The 23,106-nt window shown below is 39.1% G+C and overlaps 1 protein-coding gene across 7 annotated transcripts in view; it reads right to left on the reverse strand.

Moving 5' to 3' along the window:
- The window catches only part of RPS6KC1 (ribosomal protein S6 kinase, 52kDa, polypeptide 1), a 94,321-nt gene that overhangs the window by 16,314 nt on the left and 54,901 nt on the right, over positions 1–23,106 (reverse strand). For 6 of the 7 annotated variants that reach the window (XR_774924.1, XR_774923.1, XM_010576398.1 and 3 more), the window contains 4 exons: positions 15,838–15,885; positions 14,142–14,274; positions 3,903–5,480; positions 3,542–3,631 (listed from right to left, as the gene is read on the reverse strand). Coding sequence is in view for 5 of the 7 variants with exons in the window: in XM_010576398.1 (XP_010574700.1) it covers positions 3,542–3,631; positions 3,903–5,480; positions 14,142–14,274; positions 15,838–15,885 (1,849 nt within the window). In the remaining 2 variants the exon portion in view is untranslated. The remainder of the gene's footprint in view (positions 1–3,541; positions 3,632–3,902; positions 5,481–14,141; positions 14,275–15,837; positions 15,886–23,106) is intronic. The other variant, XM_010576396.1, reaches the window with a different exon arrangement.

Below are 23,106 nucleotides of genomic sequence, written 5' to 3' on the forward strand. Positions count from 1 at the left end.
GATATAAAATGACAATTGCTATTTCATACAAAATTAATTATATTGCTAGCAGGGAATGGTATGCAGCTCTTAAAATTATCTCTTCCCTCATCTTTTTGACACTTCTCCATTTATAATGTTTGCGTTTGTTCTATTATTTTATATATACAGTGCATAATCTCTTCTACACACGCAGTCACATTGCTTCTCTGCTTTTTGTAGGATAACAAGAGCCGAGCAAGTCCTTGCTATTCATCATGGCCAGGATTTGATCACTGTTTCTGTACCAATATTGCCTTGCATTGCTTTAATACAAGGTTACAACCTGGGGTACTGAAAGCCTCAAATACAAAATCCTAGATCCTGTAAGCAAGGTCCACATAGTTGGACCTTTATTCTCCCCGGGGTCTGAAAAGCTTCAACATTAATACATTATTATCCCAGCCCCTCCAGGAATTAGATTCTGATATATAGAAATTGTAGAATTTAGACTCCATGTTTTCCGTTAACCAATAAAGCAACTTAAAATTTAAATATGTCCTCAGGTGCTTCACTGCTAAGCACTTTATAACTTGTGCTGTGAAAAAGTAGCACCTGAAACCTTACCAGTTAAAAGGATAAAATTGTTTCAAACACATTTTTACATCTTTCACATAACTCTGCAATACAATTTACCACCTATTTTAATATCCTGCAATATGTTTAAATTTCATATTCATCCTCTCCTTTTTCTGCCTCCAAAATTTGCTCCTCAAAAATCCATGCAGAAAAAGAGCTGCATCCCAAGACTCATCATCTGTTCTCTGTCTCCAATGCCAGACCCTAAAAGACAGTGTTTTGATAAAGACATCTTCCCTTTCTTGCCTACTTTTAACAAGTGCATTTAAATAACAAAATGTTGAATTCACATAACATACAAGTTATCATATCCAAATCCTGTTCTATCCTGAACTCTGACGAAAACACACACCAAGCTGAACACATGGAGACAAAATTTTGCAAGCCAAGTTTCACTGTGTCCTTCAGTTAGGAGAGAAAAGGAGAGGGAAGGCTGAGTACCCAGAAGCAGGGCAACACAGCACACAATACTGGAAGCACCAGGAAAATTCAAAAGATAAAGACCCACTTTTAGTCACTTTATTTAGTCACTATGTTGTATTACGATAAGAAATAGTAAGACCCGATGAAATTTTGTGAAGATCACTTGTTCACCTCTACAAAACTGCAGCCCTTCCTTCAGCAGGAAAAAAGCAAGCTATGAGAAACATTTACAATCCATTTTAAAAAGCAACTTAAAAAGAATAAAAAAAAACCCCAACATCAAAAAACCCAAACTTGCCAATTTCTCTTAGTGTACTGAACTGAAGCACAAGTATAATTTCAAAATCCTTGTTCCAAGAAGCAACTTGAAGAGCAATGCTATCATCATAAAGGGGAGACTTGGGTTCCAGGGACATGGTACACTCCTTAAAATGAAACATAATCATCCAAATAAGGTTTGGGTGTTTTTTTCCTGTAACATCAGAGCCTAAAGAAAGCCCACTAACATGATTATTTGTTTAATACTGATCAAAAGTTCTACAGCAAGATTTACTAGCACCAGTAGCCCTAAGAAAGCTGCTTTGGACTCAGGTACATACCAGCATTGAATGTACAGGTATTAAATCATTGCTCAGAATAGAATGGCACTTGGCTCCAAAATACATTTTGTACTGCTAAGTTATACCAAGTATTACTCTCCTATGCAAAAATCAGCATGAAATAGCTACACTAAAATAAGTATGTTTTGCAGAGATAACACTAAAATCAAGAAATATGAAAGGTTAAGAATCATAGAGCAGTGTCAATTCAGCCATCTTGCATATATCTAATATTTGCATTTGCAAATCTTCATCTTGTGGCTCACCAGTTACAGACACACAAAGCAAACTGCAGCTTGGGGTAGGGCAGAGAGGGTGGAGAGGAGAGGGCAACTTAACCAAGCAAAGCCCAGATGGATACCACACCTGTGCTGTGAGGTGGAAATAATGATGGTGCAGAAAACTTTATTCTTGCATTTGGGGACTTCTAAATATTATTTCAACTGCTCCCTAAACACTTAATTACTGTAGGAGTTGGCTGGTTGGGGCTTAGGGGGCAAAAAAAGCCTCTCTTTGGATCCTCATTAAAATACAGAAAAATTAAGCTTTGACTTTCACAGCTCATTAATGATGACAGGGTGGGAAAAGGCTGCACTTCCATCTTTGCTACTACTCAACTAGGGAGCGCTTTGTTCGAGGCTGGGTTAGGGAGGCAGGAAAACGCCTCTTTCTAACAGGATGTCATGCACGTTGGCAACCAGGACACGTTTCTATTTAACAACCATAAGAATTGCTGGGATTCCCCAATTTTATTGTTCTTGAATTAAAGTGGGGTGAGCGTAGAACAAAGGTGTTGGGTTTGCTTTGATAGGTAAAAAGAATTCCTTTCTGTAATCCCTGCCCTTTTGACTTGCACCAGGATAGAAAACATTTTATTTACTATTTATCTCAAGAGGCTGGCATTCAAATTTTTGTTGATATCCTACCACCTTTATTCACACAGAACAGTTCCTTACTGTATTTCAGTTGCGGGACTAAGTCACAGAATAAACACCTGATGGCAAATTAAGTTCAGAACTTCCATTGCTGGTAATTCTTATTCTAAATTTTTCTGAGGACATTTACAGACTCTGAGCTTGAGGACTACCTGCATGCCAAGTTGCACTGCCTAGCTAGACCACACGCTCAGCAGAAAGAGTATGTTGGCATTTCAAATTCAGAATAAAAAAGAGAAACTGAAAATCTGAATAGCCTCCCAATAGTCATTTCAACTCTAGAAGCAGTTTTTTTAAGCTAGCTATGAAATTTTTAAAATATGAAATAAAACACCTGATTTTTGGCTGTCACTACCATTCGACCACTATATTAGCAGAAAAAAAACTGGAAAAAGGAAAAGAGGGAGGGCTCGGCTTCAAGTGCCATCCTTGCTACAGAAACCCAAGAGATATTGATTTTATCACCCTCGTGATTGATGAAAGCAGTTCTAAGAAAAGAGCTCTCTAAACTATTTCAAAGCCCACTGTAGCTCATCAAAAATGTCAGAGGCATCTCTGAGCCTATTAGGGTTGTATTTTTCAAACTGCTACTGTTTTTTTTCCCCCCATGTTCTTTGCATGTATAAATTTTTATTTTGTAAGGCTCTTAGTGGCATCTTTTCAGTCTGCCCTTTCCTTTATTTGCTCTTTTCAGTTACCAAGATGTACTCACACATAGCAAATAACTGCAAGAAAACAAAACATTCCTTAAATTTGCTTAAACAAGACATTCAATACAATTACACTTTATAGAAATGATGTAACAAACACCACCACAGTTCAACAATAAAGCACTTATGAGCCCTCTAGCTTTTTAAAACATTCAGGAAAAAGCAAAGAAAATTCAGATATTGCATGATCTCAAGCTCTATGCTATAGAGGCTCCGTGAGAAAATGAAAGCTGCTAATCTACTTTCCAAGTGAAACATTGTAGGTGATTGCTCTAACCTGGGGCACAGTACATTCTCTCTATGGCATCGTTGTCACAGGAATCTTCAACCTCCCTCCACCTGCTAAAATACGTTAGCTGAATGTGTCCTAAAAACAAAACGACAGGAGAAATCAAAACATTTTTCCCTTCCATTTTCTGCAGAAGTGAACTGTAATTACTCCTTTTGTAGCTAAAAACAGTATCATTAAGAATAATGGCATCATTAAGTACTAGAAGCTATTACTGGGGGTGAATTTGCTGCACTGATAATGAAGCTCTAGACAGGAAATGAAGATACTAATTACAAGATAAAACGCCTACTCAGTTAATTGGAAGCAACAGCGAATAAAAAGAAATGCATTTGCAAAAGTTCCTGACCTCTATCATTCAATAAGATGTTGTTTGGGTTCAAATCGCGGCATACAATTCCTTCTCTATGTAAAGCATCAAGGGCTACAACCATTTCAGCTGCCCATCTTTGAATGCAATCCTCTGGGATATAAAACCTGGAGGTTATCGCTAATCTTTCGTCGAGGTCCTGAAAAATTTGATGTATTTCCTTCTCCCCTGCTACCACTATTTTGTCTTCCCTCTGTGGTGCTGTCTCTTTACTTTCAGCTGCTGGTAACAAAGCCGGGTCTGTTCTCTCTTTCTGAAAGTCTTCAGTTTGATCGGAAAACAGCAACACTGCTTCATTTCTTAACATGTCTTCATCCAAGCTAACATCTTGGGCACCTGAGAGCAGGTTGGAAACAAATAAACTTTCTTCTTTGCTTGTCACGTTTAAGGAGCAGGCTCCAAGCCCTTGAAACAGAGCCCTGTCTTCTGAACTACCTACCTCTTGGTCAGATGTAAAGAGGGTCCCAAGAGCTCCCCGAGTGACACCACTTTGTCCATTTGCTTCCTTGCAGGAAGGGTCACCCACTTCTGGTGCCACATAATTTGGCTCTTGATCGAATGCTTTGCACGGCTCTGCAGAATTATTTAATTGTAAGACATCAGGTGTTTCTAATAACTTTACTTCCAACATGTCCCTATCAGTTTTTGTAAACTTTGTTGGCCTTGACACTGCTGCCTCTTCTGTTTCATCAGACATACCGGGTAAGTTTATGAGGAGATCAGGCCTTCCTTCATCAATGCTATTTACATCATCAAAAGCAGCATCCTTAAAGGAGATAACTGGCACAGAGTCGTTTGAACCCCTGCTTATGGTGTCATGAGCTCTCACACCCATTTTGTTCTCTAGGGCATCCAAGCTTCTGTCATCATCTGGGACAGAAAACAATGGCTTCAAAGGTTCCGATTTCAGGTTATACAATTTTTCTCCAAAATCAAGCCCCAGGAGCTCACTAGTGCTATCTTTGCTGTCTATCCTGAAGAGTTCCATGGGGCTATTCTTTGATTTAGTTAATGAGTCCAATATCCTAGTAGGGCTAGCTATTTCCAACTCAGCATCATCAATGAAAAGCTTTCGTTCCTGAGATGCAATCTGAGAGGTGAAGCTATCACTGCCAACGTCACTGCATTTCTGTAAGCAATTTCTCTCTTTGGTATTTAGACCTTCGTTCTCCAGTTTAACCACCGGTTCCTCATTTAGAGAGCCAGAATCAATTTTTTCTTGCCCATATTCATTGCATAATGTTAAATAACTAGTAGTGCACTCTTCTTCTGAGCTGGATCCTGAGTCCATCCACTTCGAACTCTCTTGGCCATCTTCCTGGATGCTGCTGTCATCCTGAGAGCTTGGTGTTAGGCTGCTCTTCAGAGGGACCACCTTCAGCATGCTCTCCCCATAGCTTTCTCTGGAATCGGCGCTGCTACCAATTTCTTTAGGGCTTGGTGTTGGCTGCTCCAGGTAAATTTTAGTTGAACTAGACGTTCTGGTTTCAGGAATTTCAAAGCTCTCTTCAGGACTTCTGTTTAAGAACTTACTCACATAAGACCACAGTTTTCCTCCTGTAAGAAAAGACCGGGGAGGGGGTGAATCTCTCAATTTCACTCAAAACAAAATCAGTTTCATTATGAAGCAGGAAAACACCCTCATTGTCACAATACACGGCCTCCTTATGCCCACAAAGCAAGTTGGATCTGCTACCTCAGGAGGAAATAATTACAGGGACCACAACTTGCTTTTCAAGCAGATTTGTATTAATACATAAATATTTAAAGAGCTGCATCTGAGATTAAGCTTTTTTTTTTTTTTTAACTTCAGTAAAGTCTCATTTCAGAGTCTGTCTCAAGTTGCGTGGTGGTGACTACTCTCCATCTGCTGTCTCAAAAGAAAGCAAAAACTAGGGAAGATCAAATGGTTTAGTGCCCAATACCAGTTCTGCCTGTACTGAATACTTCCGTATCACAGCTCCAAGCTTGTAACAAACATTAGGGTAGATGGACTAAAGACTACTAATAAGCAAGTTCAGTAAGGGGAAGGGAATTACCTATTAGCAGGATATTTTAAGGATCTGTTCCCCTCTGAAGAAGTGGTTTTTGTTAGTTAAATATGGATGTATTTCTCCCCTTTAACTTCCGAACTCAAGAAAGTTTTTTACACCCTGCTGCATTACACAAGGATTTATCAACACTCTTAAGTTACACTGGCAAACCAGTTCCTTCACATCAAAGACTCTAAGAAAGTTACAGCTCCAAAAGTAATACTTACATTAAAAAATACAAAATAGGACTCTTTATGTTTCCAAATATTGTACACATAAAAAAAGCTTACAGATTACAAAACATAATCTGAAGAAAACAAATCAAGAAGTTACTGCATCTCTTACACATACCAAAGAATTTGGCTTAAAGCTAGAAAGCCACCTTTGATAACTTATGGAAAAATGCAAAGTCAAGACATTTCAATTTAAAAGACTGTACAGAAATTCTGGAAAATGCAGGAGTTCTAAGAAAATCTTTGTAGAAGAAAAAAAAAGTATCCAGCCCACTGGGCACCTGCAAAGTTTTGATTGTGGGTTTTTTTGGTTTGGGGGTTTGTTTTTTTTTTTTACTTATTTTGATAAAACAGAGTTTAATATTTTTCAAAAATATGGTCCTTAATAGTTATTTTTAAACACTCTCCATATCAGGCAAAATTCCTTTAAAAAGTACAATAAAAGAAGAAAGTATTTTTGTTTGCCTAGAAACAGGTTTTCTATATTTCCAGGTATTTCAAAAATAACTTATGAAAGGCAGAAAAACTTTGATACTTTAAAAACGAATTTGAATAATATAATGTGAACTTTTCTTGCCCTCCATCCCCCTGGCTAAGACAAGACTTGTTTTTGAAAGGGCTGGGGGAGGAATCTTGCTGGTTATGATGAAACTAAGTATATTAAAAATCTTAAGGGGGAATTCTAACAGCTTCAGTCCAACGGCAAAAATGACGATTTAGATCTATTAATCCACGTGGTTTCTGCCATAAGCTACAAACAGACTTAGTAGATCAGAATGACCCTTGCCACCTTCTAGAAGATGAGAAAGGATGCCAGGTAAACGAACGGAAGCAACGCTCATAGAGAAGGGAACAAGAACTGCTATACGGACCACTGTATTGCATAAGCACTTCAAATACTTACCCAAAGACGTATTCAAACTACTTCCAAGCGTGCCATGCCACAGTAGCAAGACACGGCTCATCAGCCACTCCCAGCAGAGCAGCAGCCCTCAGCCCAGCGAAGCAGGCTGCCTCCTCCGACTGCCCCCGACTGACGCTGAGCTTGCCCGGACACAAGCAACCTGCCGCCCTGCACCGGTGAGACCACGGGCCCTGGTCCCGCCAGAAGGGCCTGACAAGCAGGACGTTGCCTCTGTGAGAAGCAGTGAGTCCCTGCAATATGAAGCCACTTGCCTTAAATGTGGAGCGTTACACAGCTGTTCAGCAGGGCAAAGGCAGAGCCAGGGCACTGCCGTGCCTTCCGAGCCCTGCAGTTTGCATAGAAGTTCAGAATTACTGGTTTTAAACTGATTTGGTAAAAATAGAAGTTGTTCATCCCGTTATCACCAATAATTCTTTTTCCAATATTACATTTTTACATTTATTCATGCTTTTGCTATGGAATGGCAGGGACAGAAAACAACAGAAAAGAGAATGAGAAAGAGAGCAAGAGCATACGTATTTTTATATGCGTGTGAAAGACTTTCTCCTCTTTTCCACACTTTCATCCATGACAAAAGCAGCAACACAGAAGTTTCATTTTACCCCAAGACTCTGATGAAACAATATTTTTATAACAATTAATTTAATTGAAATTTTTAAGAAAATTACTTTAAGTAAACTTAAGTGCTTGGAAAATAACTTTGCCCAGTTTATTAACTAGGCATGGAGTTATTCAGGGTCATTTCATAGCAAACAATAAAATCTCATCTGACAACCACACCCCTGCTGCATTTAATAAAACACAAAGTCTCCCCATCCCACCTGCATTATATTATTCAGTACAAGCAAATGCTAAATATTTCCACCTTCATATTACTAGTGTTTATTATTTGTGCTTCACAAATTTCTTACGAAAACACAAATCTCAGGTTTCAAAGGGTGTTCACAGAACATGACCCACGAAGACCTACATTACATTTTTGCAGCTTTGGACAGTGCCTGGCACAACACCACCTCAGCCTCCAGGCACAGCTTTAATGCAAATATTAGCACCATCAGTCCTTCCTCAGATGCAAGTAGTAAGAAAAGGTTTTTCTAATGGAGGCCTGGACTGAGCTTTGACCCAGGGATGCAGAAAGCTCAAAACCTTATTTCTGTGATCTATTGTCATGGTTTTTCCCGTGTCATTACTGGATACCAGGTGTGCTTTTACATGTGACACCTGAACGGCTCTCACTTACCTAAATGTTTCGTACCCCTATATTAAGGTAAGAAGGGGCTGCACTGCCCGGCAATATGAAAGGTGCAAGAATTATCCTTGCACAACTTAGCTTTTCACCTATAGACAGGTCAAGCTGCTCTCAGGACAACTCCTGTCTTCTGCTCCCTCCACCTCACTTCATGCCACACTTCATGCAGCCTCCACTAGATTTTGGCCTCTACTCAAAATCTTAGTGTGGCTTAAGAAAGAAGGAGAACCAAGAAGGATTAAGGAAGGAAAACAGATGTGTTGAGATCAATCCTTCAAAACCCCACAGAAAAATCACTGGAAGAGTCAAGACGTTCAGGCTAGGTTTTTAAAAATGTTCAATTTCAAATGCTTTCAGCAAACCTAAAATTTGCAAAAGACAAAAAAAAAAAAAATCTCTTTATCCTTACAGTATTCAGGAATTCACCACTGTCCACCTGTGAAAACAGACAGAACTGCAACAATGACTCATTTTCTATTTGTAAATGTATTATCTTACCTTTTTAAAAAAAAAAGTTGCTCATTAATAATCACTTGGACTTAGAACTATCACAGTGGAAATGACTACTTACTGCAACTCCAATTTAGAGTTAAATGCAAGTAAATACAAAAAAAAAAAAAAAGAAAAAAGGAAATTTATTATGTCCAAATATGTTTACATACAAATATTTCAAGACTGGCCTCCTGGTCAAGTGGAAATACGTAAATAAATGCTATTCAATAATTGTGTTCTATAGTGAAAAACAACATTTTTATTCCTTTCTGAAAACATCCAATCCAGGGTCAAACAAGAGTGATATTTGTATCTGGGTATATAATTATGCCTTTATGAATGACATACTAATAATCTTTCCCCCTCTCCCCATGTGTTGTGTAAGATCAAGAAAACCCATTAGCAAGCCATGCTAATATAGTATCAGGAATCTATAAAAACTAAAATTACAGAAATCAATCCAAACAAGTAAGCTTCAGTCATTGTTAAATAGTCTAACATACTAAATAACTATAAAAGCTACCATTTTAAGCTAAAGTTTATCAGTGTTTCATACCAGTTCAGAAGTATAGTATTAACATAACTAATTATTATTTTCTTCTACGATGAACTGACTCTAACCAGTCTAGCTCACCCTTTCTGGTTTCTGGCACATGGAAATCACCAAGCTCTACATTCTTCTGCAGTTATTCAATGTAAAATGACTTATTAGAATGGCCTGCCTTAACCACATTTCCAGCCCTCTGGAGGTTATACTTCTGCTTCTAGAGGCAGAATCTAAGGAGTTTAAGAAGTTAGTGTCCAAAATAATCAACAGGAAATTTCAGCATGAAGTGACCAAATGATGAAGGTGACTAGGAAGCTTGTTCGCTCCATAATATTTTTATATTCTTTCAAACATTTCTGCAGTTTTTGTTCTTAATAGCACTTGACGCAGGAACATCAAAGAGAAGATACAGAGACTATATATAGTACGTATCACAGGATAAAATGAAACCTAACAGATCAGCAAATTTAGTCTCCTAAACATGTTTTTGTCCTAGCTGACAGGAAAAATTCATGACCTGTTGGATTTTTCCTTACCCAGCTTCACATCCTAAAAGACAGGCTGACTAAGGAGACATATTCCAAAATAAATCAATGACTTTTACTAGCTTGGCCCATGAGTTTACTCTGAAGGACAATATACTCCAATTTCTGCTGAACTGGAATGCAGCTAGGAATGCAGTAATTACTGTATTTAGGAAATCCCAAACAAAGTCAAAGTGAACAATCCAGGCTTCCAAATAACTGTGATTGGAGAGGGAAGAAAAACAGAGTACTGAAAGACATCTGCTTGAATTATTCTCCAAAACCAGGCCCAACTCTACATCACTGCATAAGAATTTGTTCATGGCCAGGAGTACCAATCACAAGTCATGCACCTCTTGCAAATTAATATTCTTCCTTGCTGGAAAAAGAACAACCTTATGGTTTTCTTAGAATCACTGTCCTCCTTCTCAATAAAGACAGATCTGCTGGTAAACTTCATCATGTTAATACACAATGACTACATAAAATTATGTTTGTACAGTTTCTAGGCCAAAAGGGAACCAGATATGTAGGCACTACCATGATACAACAATAATATTTCACAGCATCCCAATGGCAGCCACAGTGAGGTTTGCAGTGCACGCATGAATTGGAAACTAATCTCCAACCCAATCTCTAACATGACAGTAGTTACAAACACCAGAGTCTTACATACACGGCTGCTTCCACTGCTGCTGGTGAATCTCTGGTACAAAGTTTGCTAGTTTAGGCAGAGCTCCCACTTCCCGATGCACTTTGAGCAAAACCTATTATTTCAAAGCAGCCTCCTGAAAAAGGCACTTGCCAAGGACCATATCACCTTTCCGACATTTTCCAATTGCTGTCAAATATTTACAGCTAGTACTATCTCCTGTCCTAACAACAAATCCCCGGCTTTGCAAGCCAGAACGCTGCCATGTTGTCGTCTATCAATTCCTGTGTGCAGCAAGCCTCTTCAGCATGAAGTTTCTTGAGTGCTCTCCAGATTGATAGGAACTCCAGCTTGTTTATGCTTAAAGAGATTTGACAGCTTCTAACAGCCACTTAAACTTTGATGTCCCATGGAAGCCCCCCAGCCTATTTTTGAAGCATCTGTTTCTAAAATTTCTGGAGTTAGTAGTGCCAAGAAGAAGCGAGGCCTTATTAACATCAGATTGGCTCTCTACCACACTAGAATTTGCCAAGTGCTTTCCAACAAAGCTACAAGATAACTTCATGGACTTTCATGCTTCTGAGATACCCTTGAAGCCTCCAACTGTGGCCATGAGATTTCTACTGTCCTAGAAATTTTTATCCTTTCCCAAAATTAACTACAAGCACCTTCTCTATTTATATTTGGTCTGAGATGGATGAAATTTTAAGATAGCTTTATCTATAGGGATTCTTGATACTATTATCCTTGTAATTTAAAGGATGAGTGCTACTAACACAAGACTGATGTGATCAAGACCATCATCAGTGGGGTGAGCAAGACCAGTACCTGCATATAGTACAGCATAAATTTAGCCCTATTTTTATTCATGCAGACCTAGAAAATGAAGCTTTTTTCCTGAATCACTTTCCAGTATCAGTCTTCTGGGACAGGATGAGGTACACAGGCCATGCAGTTCAGAAGCAACGCAAAATTATTGCCCCAGTTAGGGATTTGGGATTAGGCCCTACACCTGCAATATGCATTTAATCTGTATCCTTGGGCAATTCACTCATCACTTTGTACCCCAGCTATCCCTCTTCAGAACAGAATATGTCACTCCTTTTCCACTCCTTTGCCTGTTCTGAGCTCAGACAGTAAGTTCATGAAAGCTGGGGACTATCCTTAAAGCAATTAACCTTGTTAATTGGCTGATAATCAGGGAAAAGTCCTTATAGCACGTCATCATTTTTTAATGGTTTGCAAACAAGGATAGAGGTGAATCCATTTCCAAACTACTTGCTGCTTTATCAGAAAATGAGGAAAAACCCTATGCAGTTTGTAACTTACACCAACAAGTGTCCAAGTCAAGTGAACCCATGTATCGGGTATTACCAACAACAGCCCTCGCCCACATCAAAATCCCTTGCGGTCCCTGCAGCTCTCCCCTTCCTCCCCAGCACAGCCTGCCAGTCCTCCATCCTCTCTGCAATGCTCCCCAGTTCTTCCCATGCTCCCTACCCCTGTTCTAGAGGTAGAGCTTCAGAGCTCTACCTCTAGAAAGCACTCATATGTCGTCACCACCTCCTCTCCCAAATCCACCTGCAAATAACCCATCTCTCTCCCATGTCTCCTACTTGCATGGCTTTGACCCACAGTTGGGAGAAAGGCAACATGAGCTGTGGCTGCTTCCACATATATGTTTGCTGCCCGGCCAGCCAACATGAGGATGCTTGGCAGATACCACCTTCACTGTTGGCAGATCAAACAAATGGCATGGGGTGCTGCACAAGGCTGTGTGTTGCACAAACCTGATTTAGAAGGCACTTAGTAAATTAAAAATCCTTCTCCCCTAGAACTCAGAACATGTTACAGCTGACATTGGTAAGAGCAAGGCATTCAGGCCAAGCACATTTCACTGGATTTGTGACCATATCAAACATGACCAGGAGAGAGTCATTCATTTTTAAGGACAACACTCTATCCATCCCAAATGTTAAGCTGAGGTTTCTTCTTAAATGAAAGGGCTCTGATCATGCAATGTCTCCTTTTTCCTCACTGTTGTCACAATAAAATTATCACTTTCAGGAGATCACCTTTGTCAACTGGTCACATTAAGCGTTCCTTAAAATTTTTGTTCTCTCCCTCTGACCACTACTCCCCCCTAGATTCCACGACTACTTCACCCAGTTTTCCATGTGTCTTGAGAAGGAACATTCTTCCTGAAGAGAAGAGCAAAACTGTAGGTCTTCAGAAATTGCAGAAACATTAGGAACAGGTTTTTTAAATTATTATTTTATCCTGTCTCTAATCCTTTGGTTATGCTAGCCTTAAGGCCACTTGGTATCTGACAAGGTTTGTGGGTGGGTTTTTTCTTTATTTGAGGGTTTGTTTGGGGTTTTGGCTTTTGGGGGTTTTTTTTTGAAATGTTATTTCTCCAATCAAAATGTACCAGCATATGTGGAGATTACAGTTCAGGTGAGAGTCTCCAAGTTATTCTGCTGAATTACACACCTCAAGAAAAGTAGCATCGTACAGAGCAGCACTGTAAACCCTGAAGATCACCATCAGGCAGTATTGTAACATGAGGCTTTTCTTCATGCATCACTGCTATCGGCAAAATTAAGTCACACATAGCAGAAACAGCCATTCATGTTGTAAAGTTAAAGTTAACTGGCCTCATGTGACAAGCTGTTCATGAAAAAGCCAAAATCTAAGTTATTAGGAAAAAAAGAAATAATATTCAATGTGATAAAATTATCTTCTCTATCAGTTAGCTTAGTTCCTTCACATCATCCATTCTGACTGAATTATTAACATTTCCTAAAAAGAGAACTATTAGCAATCCCAAAATTTATATTCTGCACTCATTCTAAACAAATACGGGTAATTATATTTAGGGAATATTTAAATCCAGGTGTTAGATGAAAAAATCAAAATGTAATTATTTTGTGCCACCTGTTCCCTGTACATTTAACAGGAATTTTATAAATAGTTTGAAGGCACAACTCTGTGGTTCTACTTTGAACTCCTGTGTGATGCCACTAGCTATTTTCTTAAAAATCCAGATCAGAATAACTATGCAATATTAACCAATAGGCAAATGTTCATGTTTTTTAGCAGAGAGTTTTTAAATTCTTGTGTAAATATTTGTCATTTTAACTGTAAGGTGCTAAAAAGATTTACTAGCCAAAGTTTACAAAAGTAGCCAAAGCCTTTATCTCTGAGAGATGACTGTAAATACAGATAGTAAATACAGACTGTAAATGCAAATAGTTGCTGCAGTCAAAGCACTCACTCTCCTGTAGAAAATAAACAGTTGGAAGCTTTCAATATTGCTACAATTCAAGTAACCCATCAGGATTTGAAGCCATTTGAAACAGGAATCAGATCCACCGCAGAATGAGGGGGGGGAAGCGGGAGGGACAGCGGATGGCAGTGAGGTGTCTTACATGACATCTCTTAGGCACACTAAAAATATTTTAATTAGATGTATAAGAGATTAATTTGACAATGAAATGTACCATCGATTAAAACTTAAACCTTTGACTCTTTTCAACAATATACTTAAACGAGAGACAAACCTTCTGCATGCTGTAACACAAGAAAGACAGACTCCTCGGAGATGATGTACTTGTGCAGACACACCATGTTGGGCACACAGCGGGGAATGATGGTCGTTCTGCTCCTGCTGTACTCACTACTTTTCCTTAGACCCTGACAGAGAACAAAAAGGTCAGTTGTACCCTCAGTTGCCTTTGGAGCCTGCTGTGCTCTGTGTTTATCAACCAAACTAATCTATCCGAGTTACTCTGGGCTTCAGAGAAACCACTCATCTGCTGCTCTATGCCCCTCGGTCCCCCGAGGCTGTGCTGATGGCATCTGGCGCATTTCCAGAGAACAGAAGATGGCACAAAGCTGCCATTAAAATCAATTACATGGGTCAATGTTTTTATTAGAATCTCTCTCAAACTAAGTCATCAGGATGACACTCAGTTATTTCCCTGTGACCTTTTTTTAAAATTTTATTTTTGTGTGTGACCAAAAGACACTATTAAAAAAATTCAATTCAAGTTCTAAAGACAAAAGAATGCCTTAGCCTTACAGGTAATCCTCACATTTCCATTGTACTCTACTAAAGACAACAACCACCACAACAAAAAGGAAAGGAAGGGATTAGTCTCCTTGAGAGGTAATGATTTTTGGGAGGCAGCACAGAGATGAAGTTGCTAGAAGTGAAAAAATTGATGTGGGAGGGAGAAAGGGAGGGGAGATAGAGAAAAAAAAATTATGTCAATAGTGTGACCTATTACAATATTGATAAACATAAGAAGTTAAATGGGAAATTCAATGTTACCCTATCTGCCACTAGATAAAGTGAAGTTCTAATATACAATATTCACAAATAATCCTTCCTGAGAACAAACATGTTTTCTGTACCCTGCACATACTTAAGACAAACAATTTCAAAGGCCAGATGCACAAAGTTAAGGCAGGGTTGTGAGCCAGACCTGAAGCAAAGTTACAAAATGTTAACAACTAATTAGAGCTCCATGTTTGGGACACAGTTTTTCAACCCTTCCTCCCATCAGCAGTCGAATTCATGTCAAGGGGAGCCTGAAATAATGGCCACAATAACAATACTCATACTAAACTAATTCTCAGCATCACAGATGCTCCGAGTATATTGGGATCTTGATCTGAGCACTTCTGAAACACAGAAGAGTAACGTAAAAAAATTTATTCTGTCCAATTAACTATTCTTTAATTCAATCATTTCATAGCATTAAATTCAGTTTTCACAGCCTATTGATGCAAAACACAGGAAAGCAATTTTGAGTAAGACCAGTCATCTATTTCATCCAGAATCCACTTTGGCCAGTATCATATTCTTCAGCTAAGGGAAGACCAAACACAAAGTGTTGTGCATGTACTTGGCCTAAGGAGAATTTTCACTTTCATCAGCAGCCTGCGCATGTCCTAAGCAACCAGGGCTTTACAGATGTTTTAAGCAGCACATTGAAACTGTGATTCTTTACCAAAGCCTGCTAAGGTGTTGACCTCAATAACCTGTGGCAACTCCAGTGAGTAAACCAGCACACCTGAGCACTACAGATGTTACAGAGAAAGGAAGGGAAAGCAATTGAAAGAATTCCAGTGCACATAATAGAAATACATGTATTAAGATAACAATATATCACAGAGATGAATTGATCTTTATGCGGTGGTGTAATTTAGGAGGCCGAACTGTTTTGAGGAGTAATAAAAGACTTTACTCACCTTCAGTATAAAAGTTTGCTGTGTTCTAGTGTCCATTACAAGCAAAACCTAAGCAAAAAGTATTCAGAGAAATATTTAAGATTCAGATGAGTAACTTAACAAAACACAGTTCTTAAATCTAATGTTGAATATTCTTACAAAGGAAGCTATATAAGTAATGATTTTAAAAAAAATTAAAGCCCTGCAGCATATATTTGAAAAGAAAAGAAATATGATCAACGATATAGATCTCTAGAGAACTACCAGAATGTCACCTGATTCCCAATCAGCTAACTTAACAAATGAATCCTAACCTGCTAACAGAAATAACCAGTACTTTATAATTACAGCAATAATCTGGCAGAACCCAATTTACAGAAATGCAATAGTAGCAACACAATGAAGCACAAAAAGTAACCTTCACATAGCATTACTTTCCTATGTCATTTCACTTAAACCCTCACTGTACCTACCCTCCTGGTACAACGCTTTTCCCCATCACGCTTTCGATACATCAAATGTGTTGCCTACAAGGGGGTTACCAGAGGGGTTTTTTGTGGGTTTTTTTTTTTTGCAGTGTGGCTACATACCTGCTTTCCAGAAAGCTAAACTAAAAGCTGGCCACATACATGCTCAGTCCACAGAAAAACATTTTATCGACTTTACAGTCACTACTGCATCATTCCTCCACTGCCATTTTTGTTTTGCAGCACTCATAAGCCACAACAGAAATGGCTGCAAGGAAGTCCCTTTTTGCTACTGTAAACTAGTATTAAGGTAACAACAAAAACCAGAGGATTTATATAGGGAGAAAACAGTGGATGGGTTCACCACAGAGAGGAGAACACCTACAGCTGCAGGGAGCATCTCTGTTAGGAGTGCATCACCTCTCCTGAAAGCACTTTAAACACAGCACAGCAGTGAGAGAAGTACTAAATAATGACTACCCTCTTAGCAAGCTCCATTTATTTATGTGTTGAAAACAAAACAGACAAAAATATACATGTGTGCATATATTTGGGAAACTGCATCTTTAGGGAGCTGGAACCCTCTGCATCTCCCATCTTCAAATCACCCTGCTCAGGAATTAATTGTTTTCAAACTCCAAGAACACACGTACTTGAAAAGCACCAGCTGCAAGACAGCCACATGAGCAGTACAAGCACAAGCCCAACCCTCCTCCAGGAACAAGAACAAGAGTGTGCACTCACTGTTTATTTACAATAGACATTGTAAACTTCCAGTACAAATATTCACATGCAGTTATACCAAAATATTTAGGCTGTAAAATCAAACACCTAAAGGGCTGCAAATGCCAGCACTGGTGTTACCAAACTTTTGAGTTCAATAGACAAGATGCAGCAACTCCAAGTCAATAGCCTAGATGCAGTGAAGACCAAGTCAGCTTGCATCAAAAAAGACTTCTTGCAGAGGAATGACATGTCAGGAGTAACATGGTGCTGGATTCATCAGGTGACAGGAGAAGGACAACAGAACACCGTCTCACTCATCTCCCTGCTGTGTGGGGCGGCGATGCAGTCATGCCCCGCTATCTCTGAAAGGGTGGAGTTTACCAGGTTGACACGCTGACTTTCCCCACACCAAGGGAACTGTGGAGACAGCCATGCCGAGCAGTGCCCGCGGTGAGGCGAGGAGGAGATGTGCAAAAGGCCGAGGCGGCTGGGCCAGGACGGAGGTCTCAGGGCAGGGTTGTGCTGGCTTCCCCCAGGCAGCGGCTGCAGCAAAGCAACCTTTGCTCTTTGGGACGGCTGCATTCAAAAAACTGCCCTCCATCTCTCACCATTGCACCCCTGAGCATCTCAAGCAAGAGGAGGAGAACTGAACTCTTTTCTAATAATTTCTCTCTCGCCAAATTTCACCAAAAGAAATAAAGTGACAGACACCTCTCCAACTCAAAGACCTCCTCTTTTACTAGGGTTGCATGCAATTTTAAAAGCTGTTCTATATAATCTGGCAAAAAAAAAATATCAACAGAAGTTGGCGTTACTGAGATTTTTTGACAAAGGAATGACACCCAGGTTCCATGTCAAGGGCACGGTAAGGAAAGGCAGGTGTACCCAGGCCACTGAGTTTGCCAAACAACTTTTCAGGCCTTTTACTTGGGGCTTCCAGAAACAGTGGAAACCCGCTGAATAAATAACTGTAAAACTGGTTTTGTTATCCTTGCTGAACCAAAAGGTATAAAATTAAAATTAAAAACAAAGAAACAAACAAACAATAAAGTAAACCAAAAGAATAAGAGAAAAATAAAAGCTACTTTACAAGAGGTGCCAAAAGATGATAAAAATGGTTTGGAAAAAACTACGTGTTTACAGTCACTTTCCTTCTTCTTCTCCCAAGTTTGTTTGTAACTAGACACTGTTCACATTGAGGCAATAAATACGAGAACATATGTGATTTTTTTTTTAAATGTGCCCTTTGACTGTCAATATCTCCCAAACAGGTGTTGGCTAAATGATTATAAATTGGCCTCTGGATACACCTCTTCAACTGAGCCGTACAGGACTGGCGATAATATAATTAGACCTAAAAACATCAGGCTGGTGAATGCTTTCCATCTGTTTGGCAATAATGTTTAGTTAACAATAGTCTTTAAAAGAAGCACCTTCAACTTCAGTTCTTAAAGTTATTTATAGGGCCATTCTTAACACACCAGCACTCTTGCTAACAAGAGCTTTAGCCACTTGGAAATTATTACCCATACGGCTGTATATGAAAAGGAATGGCAGCATTTAACATCTGTATCTCTCCAGATTTACAAGCATCAACCTCATTTAAAGTCATTTCTTAATGAACAGTTCCGTGGTCTGTATTAATATTATAGTTGCATGCACAAAGATCATAAGGAGCCAAACATTTTTTTAATACCAACAGTAGGCCAATCAGTAATGAAGCTGTCAGCATAAAGGACAGAATAATAGCTTCTTTAACCCTCAGACAGGATTTGTTCATTTGTAGAGTAGAAGACACCAATTTAAAAACTGCTCATGGGTTTGCTCACCTTTATAAAGACAAAAATCTAATTTGGTACTAATTTGATACAATTGTCTTTCCAATAAAAGGCTCCTAAAGCCATCTTTTATTCCATGATAAAACAACTGCTATAACTAAAACTGTCATGAAATAATTACCTTTGATAGCATACCTTATTGCACAAATACAATTAATGTATTCCTCCCTTTCATTTTTCACACTTGCTTATCAGCACTGTATTAGCATATGGTGTAACAGAACAGATTACTGAGCCCTTGCCCTATAAGACGACATATAGAATGACTACCACTAACGCAAACAAAGCAGACAACGGGTCCCTTTAGGGCTAGCTTCATCTGTTGTTATATTACAACATCAAAATGAAAGTAGCAGCTACAGTTTTATAACTGTAATAACAACAAATAATATTTGTGTGCCTTTGAGGCTAACTACCTAGATGGACTAACCAGTCTTACTAACCAGCTTCTTTCTTTTTCCTTCCCATCAAGCATCATACCTTCTCCCAGTGATTATCATCTACAGCTCCACTTAATTTAATGGAAAATTATTTCTTTGCTGATTCAATGGTGACCTTTCTGCAAGACTATTTACCTCAAAAGAAACTCCAAGAAGCCCAGAAAGAGCCATAAAAGTAACTTTAGATATTCACCTAGTGGTGCTCCATTTGGCCCTGATAGACTACAAGCTTTACATGGTCCACCAAACCAAAAACCTGCTTCAAGGGGAGGCAGCCTGCATGCATATTACAAAAAGGTGGTTTAACCAGATTCACTTAAATAATTAAAGGACTACATGAATGAATAAATCACTATCAGAAAACTGACATTTCAGGAAGGGATAAGTTCAGGAAAGAGACGGTCACAAGTACATTTGCTTGTCTTTTTATCACACACCCAGAGCAGAGAAAGGTGAGCAGCTCTTGGCTGCATTACCAGGCTGCTGCAGAAGTGCATAACACTAAGCTTGCCACTGACCCAAATGCCAACTTATTCTCCTCACCTCATGCTTTACAGCCAATTTCTAGATAGTAGTGGTATCCCAACAAGTCTTTCCTGTTTGCATTCCTTCACACTTCTCTCTCATTGCAAAAGGGAGTACTTCAGTAATTCTTTTTCTAAGATTTCTTTTTAAAATGCAGAGTGACAAGACTCCACCCTAATGGCATGATGGGACAAAACTGGATTCCACATAGCATTCCCTATGGCATAACTGTTCTTCTCCAGAGCAGATCACACAGAGATGCTCGCATTAGACTAGGCTGCTCCTAGCTCACATAAGCTGATGGAACCTGTTTCACTGATGATGACTACTGTGTAACTTGTAATATTTAATACCTCCTAACAATGAGCTGTCGGCTGTAACATTCAGCATCCTATCTCAGAGGGGAGGGAAAAGAATGCACAGCAGGGCATTCCTGGGCACTCAGCAACTAGACTGAGACACAAAAGACGACAAGGCAAAATCCTATTTGTAATACTAATATATGAACAGAGTCAAGGTCTACATATCATGCTGGCTTTTATGGCACTGTTGCTTATTCGTTCCTTCCCTATTTTTCTGCATTGATGACAACCTCAGCATAGCCAAAACCACTGACAGGCAAATAGCAATTGTCACAAATAAATACACAATGTAAGTAAGTGTCTTCAGCAGCACAGACATCCCTATTTTGTACAAGCACTTGAGCTCTCAGGCACGTCCCAAAAAACAAGTGAACACAGCAGCACTGCATGACAGCATCTCAGTAAAGTGGCAGATAGCAATACCCCTCCATGACGCCACATAGGATTTTCACTTGTGATTTTTTTTTTCCTAAGTCAAGGGTTAATTCTGATGCTGACAGCAGCTACTTAAAAAAAAATTAGCTTCTTAGATTTGATTTACAGTGTATCCAACAGCTTAGTGGAAAATAAATTCAATTCAATTCAATATAGTAGGTACAATTAATTGGAGAAAAATAAAATAAAACCTGCCTGGTAAATAACCATAGTCTAGCTTTAAGAAAACAGTTAATTGTAGGATCCTTTAAATGCAGAGAAATTAGCAAATGTTTCAGTATGCTAATTTTTTTTAATTAAAAGATATTTCTGCAGTAAAAGCTCTTTCATATGCACTACTGATTCTTCATCAAACGTTAAGTTTCCAACTTAACACCAGTATAGCCGGTGGCAGCCTGAAGGTTTACCATCTGCTGCCACCCAAAGTCACGGTGGCCACCTTCAGAACATATGCATCAAAGCCCTGAGATAAGAGACTGGAGGAATACTGCAGAAGTCAGCATAAGGGGAATCACAAACCCAGAGGCAGGCAACAGGCAAGTCACCAGGAAAAAAGAACGTGGTGAACCATTAGTCACCCTACTGAGCACCCAACCAAGGTCGTGAGGGACAACACTGGAAGAACTAAGGACTGCTCTAAATGTACTGTTCTGCTGCAGGTGGCTTTAACATAAGTGCAGTCCTCCATCACACTGCAGACATTTGCTTCCCCAGTCCCCCTTTCTTTTCTGGGTTTTTTTTTTCCCCTCCCTTCCTCCCTACCCAGCATCTAATACTGATTTTTTCCAGTCTCCACACTTTCAGGACATGGCACAGAACCTACCTGTGCTTTTTATTTACTTGAGCAGGTTTTAACACTGATCAAAATAAACACCTCAAAAGATGTTTGCTTACAAAAATGTGGCTTTAAGTTCACTAACACAGGTTGAAAAATAGCTCGTGCCTGATCAAAGGAAATGGAATAGGATCTCTTACTGCAGTACCAAATACCAGAAAAGTTTTGAAGACACACCAGAGTTAAGGGATTACTTTAAAACCAGCTCCATTTTGTTATTAAATTGCCGTTCTACACTGAAAACACATCGTGTAATAATATCACCAGTGGGCTACCTATTAATTCTGGTCTTTATCGCCTAAACAAATGCACTCTTATCATAGGATAGATTCTCTAGCAAAAGTCCTACAAACTCGAAGATGTATCAGATGATCACCCAGGATTTTTCTCCTTGCATTTACCTCACCAGTTGGAAAATCCCGTTACGGGTAGTGACAGACAACCAGGAATGAGACAAGTTGGTCACCTGATCCTAGCATGAGTACTTGGGACTGCAAGAAAACCTTAGCAGGGGCTGGCGCACGGCTGGGTGCCGCACTCAGGGCACAGTTTCGGTGATGAGGCAGAAGCAGGCATGCAGTTACCCCCGCTCTCCACAGCTGTGCCGGCTGTCAAGGCTAGCAGGATTAAAAGATCTACTTAACACAGATTTATTCTTGTCACTTTTCAGATTACACCACCCGGACTCTCACTCGTCTCCCTCTGTCGTTATAAAAAGAGATTACATTTGGCTAATATGTATGAAAAATGCGATTATTGCTTATCCTTGTACCTATGCAATATGAATTATCTTCAGTTTGCAATTATTCCTCCTTTCAAACCATTATTCTAAGGAACTTACAGCTCATATATTCTATGAATTGCAATAATAGTGTACTTAAAAGACAAATGGTGCAGCTTTAAATAACGCAAGTGCTGAAAAAGCAGCATATATTCAAATTGGAGTTTTCAAATACTTTTAGTTGGTTGGTAACAGAGAGGAAAGTCCACTTTCTTAGTGCAAACTAAAACTGGCCAATAAATGGTGAAATACTAACCTAGAAAATATATCTGGCAGATTTTACTAGAGAATACAGTTTACAATATGAAATGCCACTCAGCATCACAGAGTAATTGCCTGGCACCAATTATGTACTAAACAACTTCTATGAGTTGGGAAGACAAACTTAAATAATTTTGGTTTAAAATAAAATATCTCTAAATTATTTCTTTGTGGAGGCCAGAACATACATATAGTTCAGCCTGCACTGGAATATTCAGTAATTTAATTTCTGTTTTATAAAGGGAAGGGCAAAATCTGCTTTACTTTATCCAATCTTAGGACTGATTTACATCAGATGAAACAAAACATTCACTGAAGTCAAAAGAAATTTTAGTGAGACAAGAAAGAAGCTAGAGACTGACTAAGGGTTATAACAACAAAACACTCAGAAATGTTCAGACTGGTATAAATGGAAAGACTTCAGGAAAACAAGTGACAGGTGTTTGAGGGCAGGGAAGAAGGGACAGGACTCTTTCTAGCTGGGAGAGAGATTGCATTTTAAAGTTCAGCAGCTTTGTTACTTGGGGCTTGAAGCCTGACTGTAGTTTAGCAATAATCCTGCAGCACTAGGGAAAGGAAGGTAGTGAGCCAAGAAATCAGTTTTGACAATAACTCTGTAG

The sequence above is a fragment of the Haliaeetus leucocephalus genome, unplaced genomic scaffold, assembly GCF_000737465.1.
Source record: "Haliaeetus leucocephalus isolate CR32 unplaced genomic scaffold, Haliaeetus_leucocephalus-4.0 Scaffold526, whole genome shotgun sequence".
Lineage (NCBI taxonomy): Eukaryota > Metazoa > Chordata > Aves > Accipitriformes > Accipitridae > Haliaeetus > Haliaeetus leucocephalus.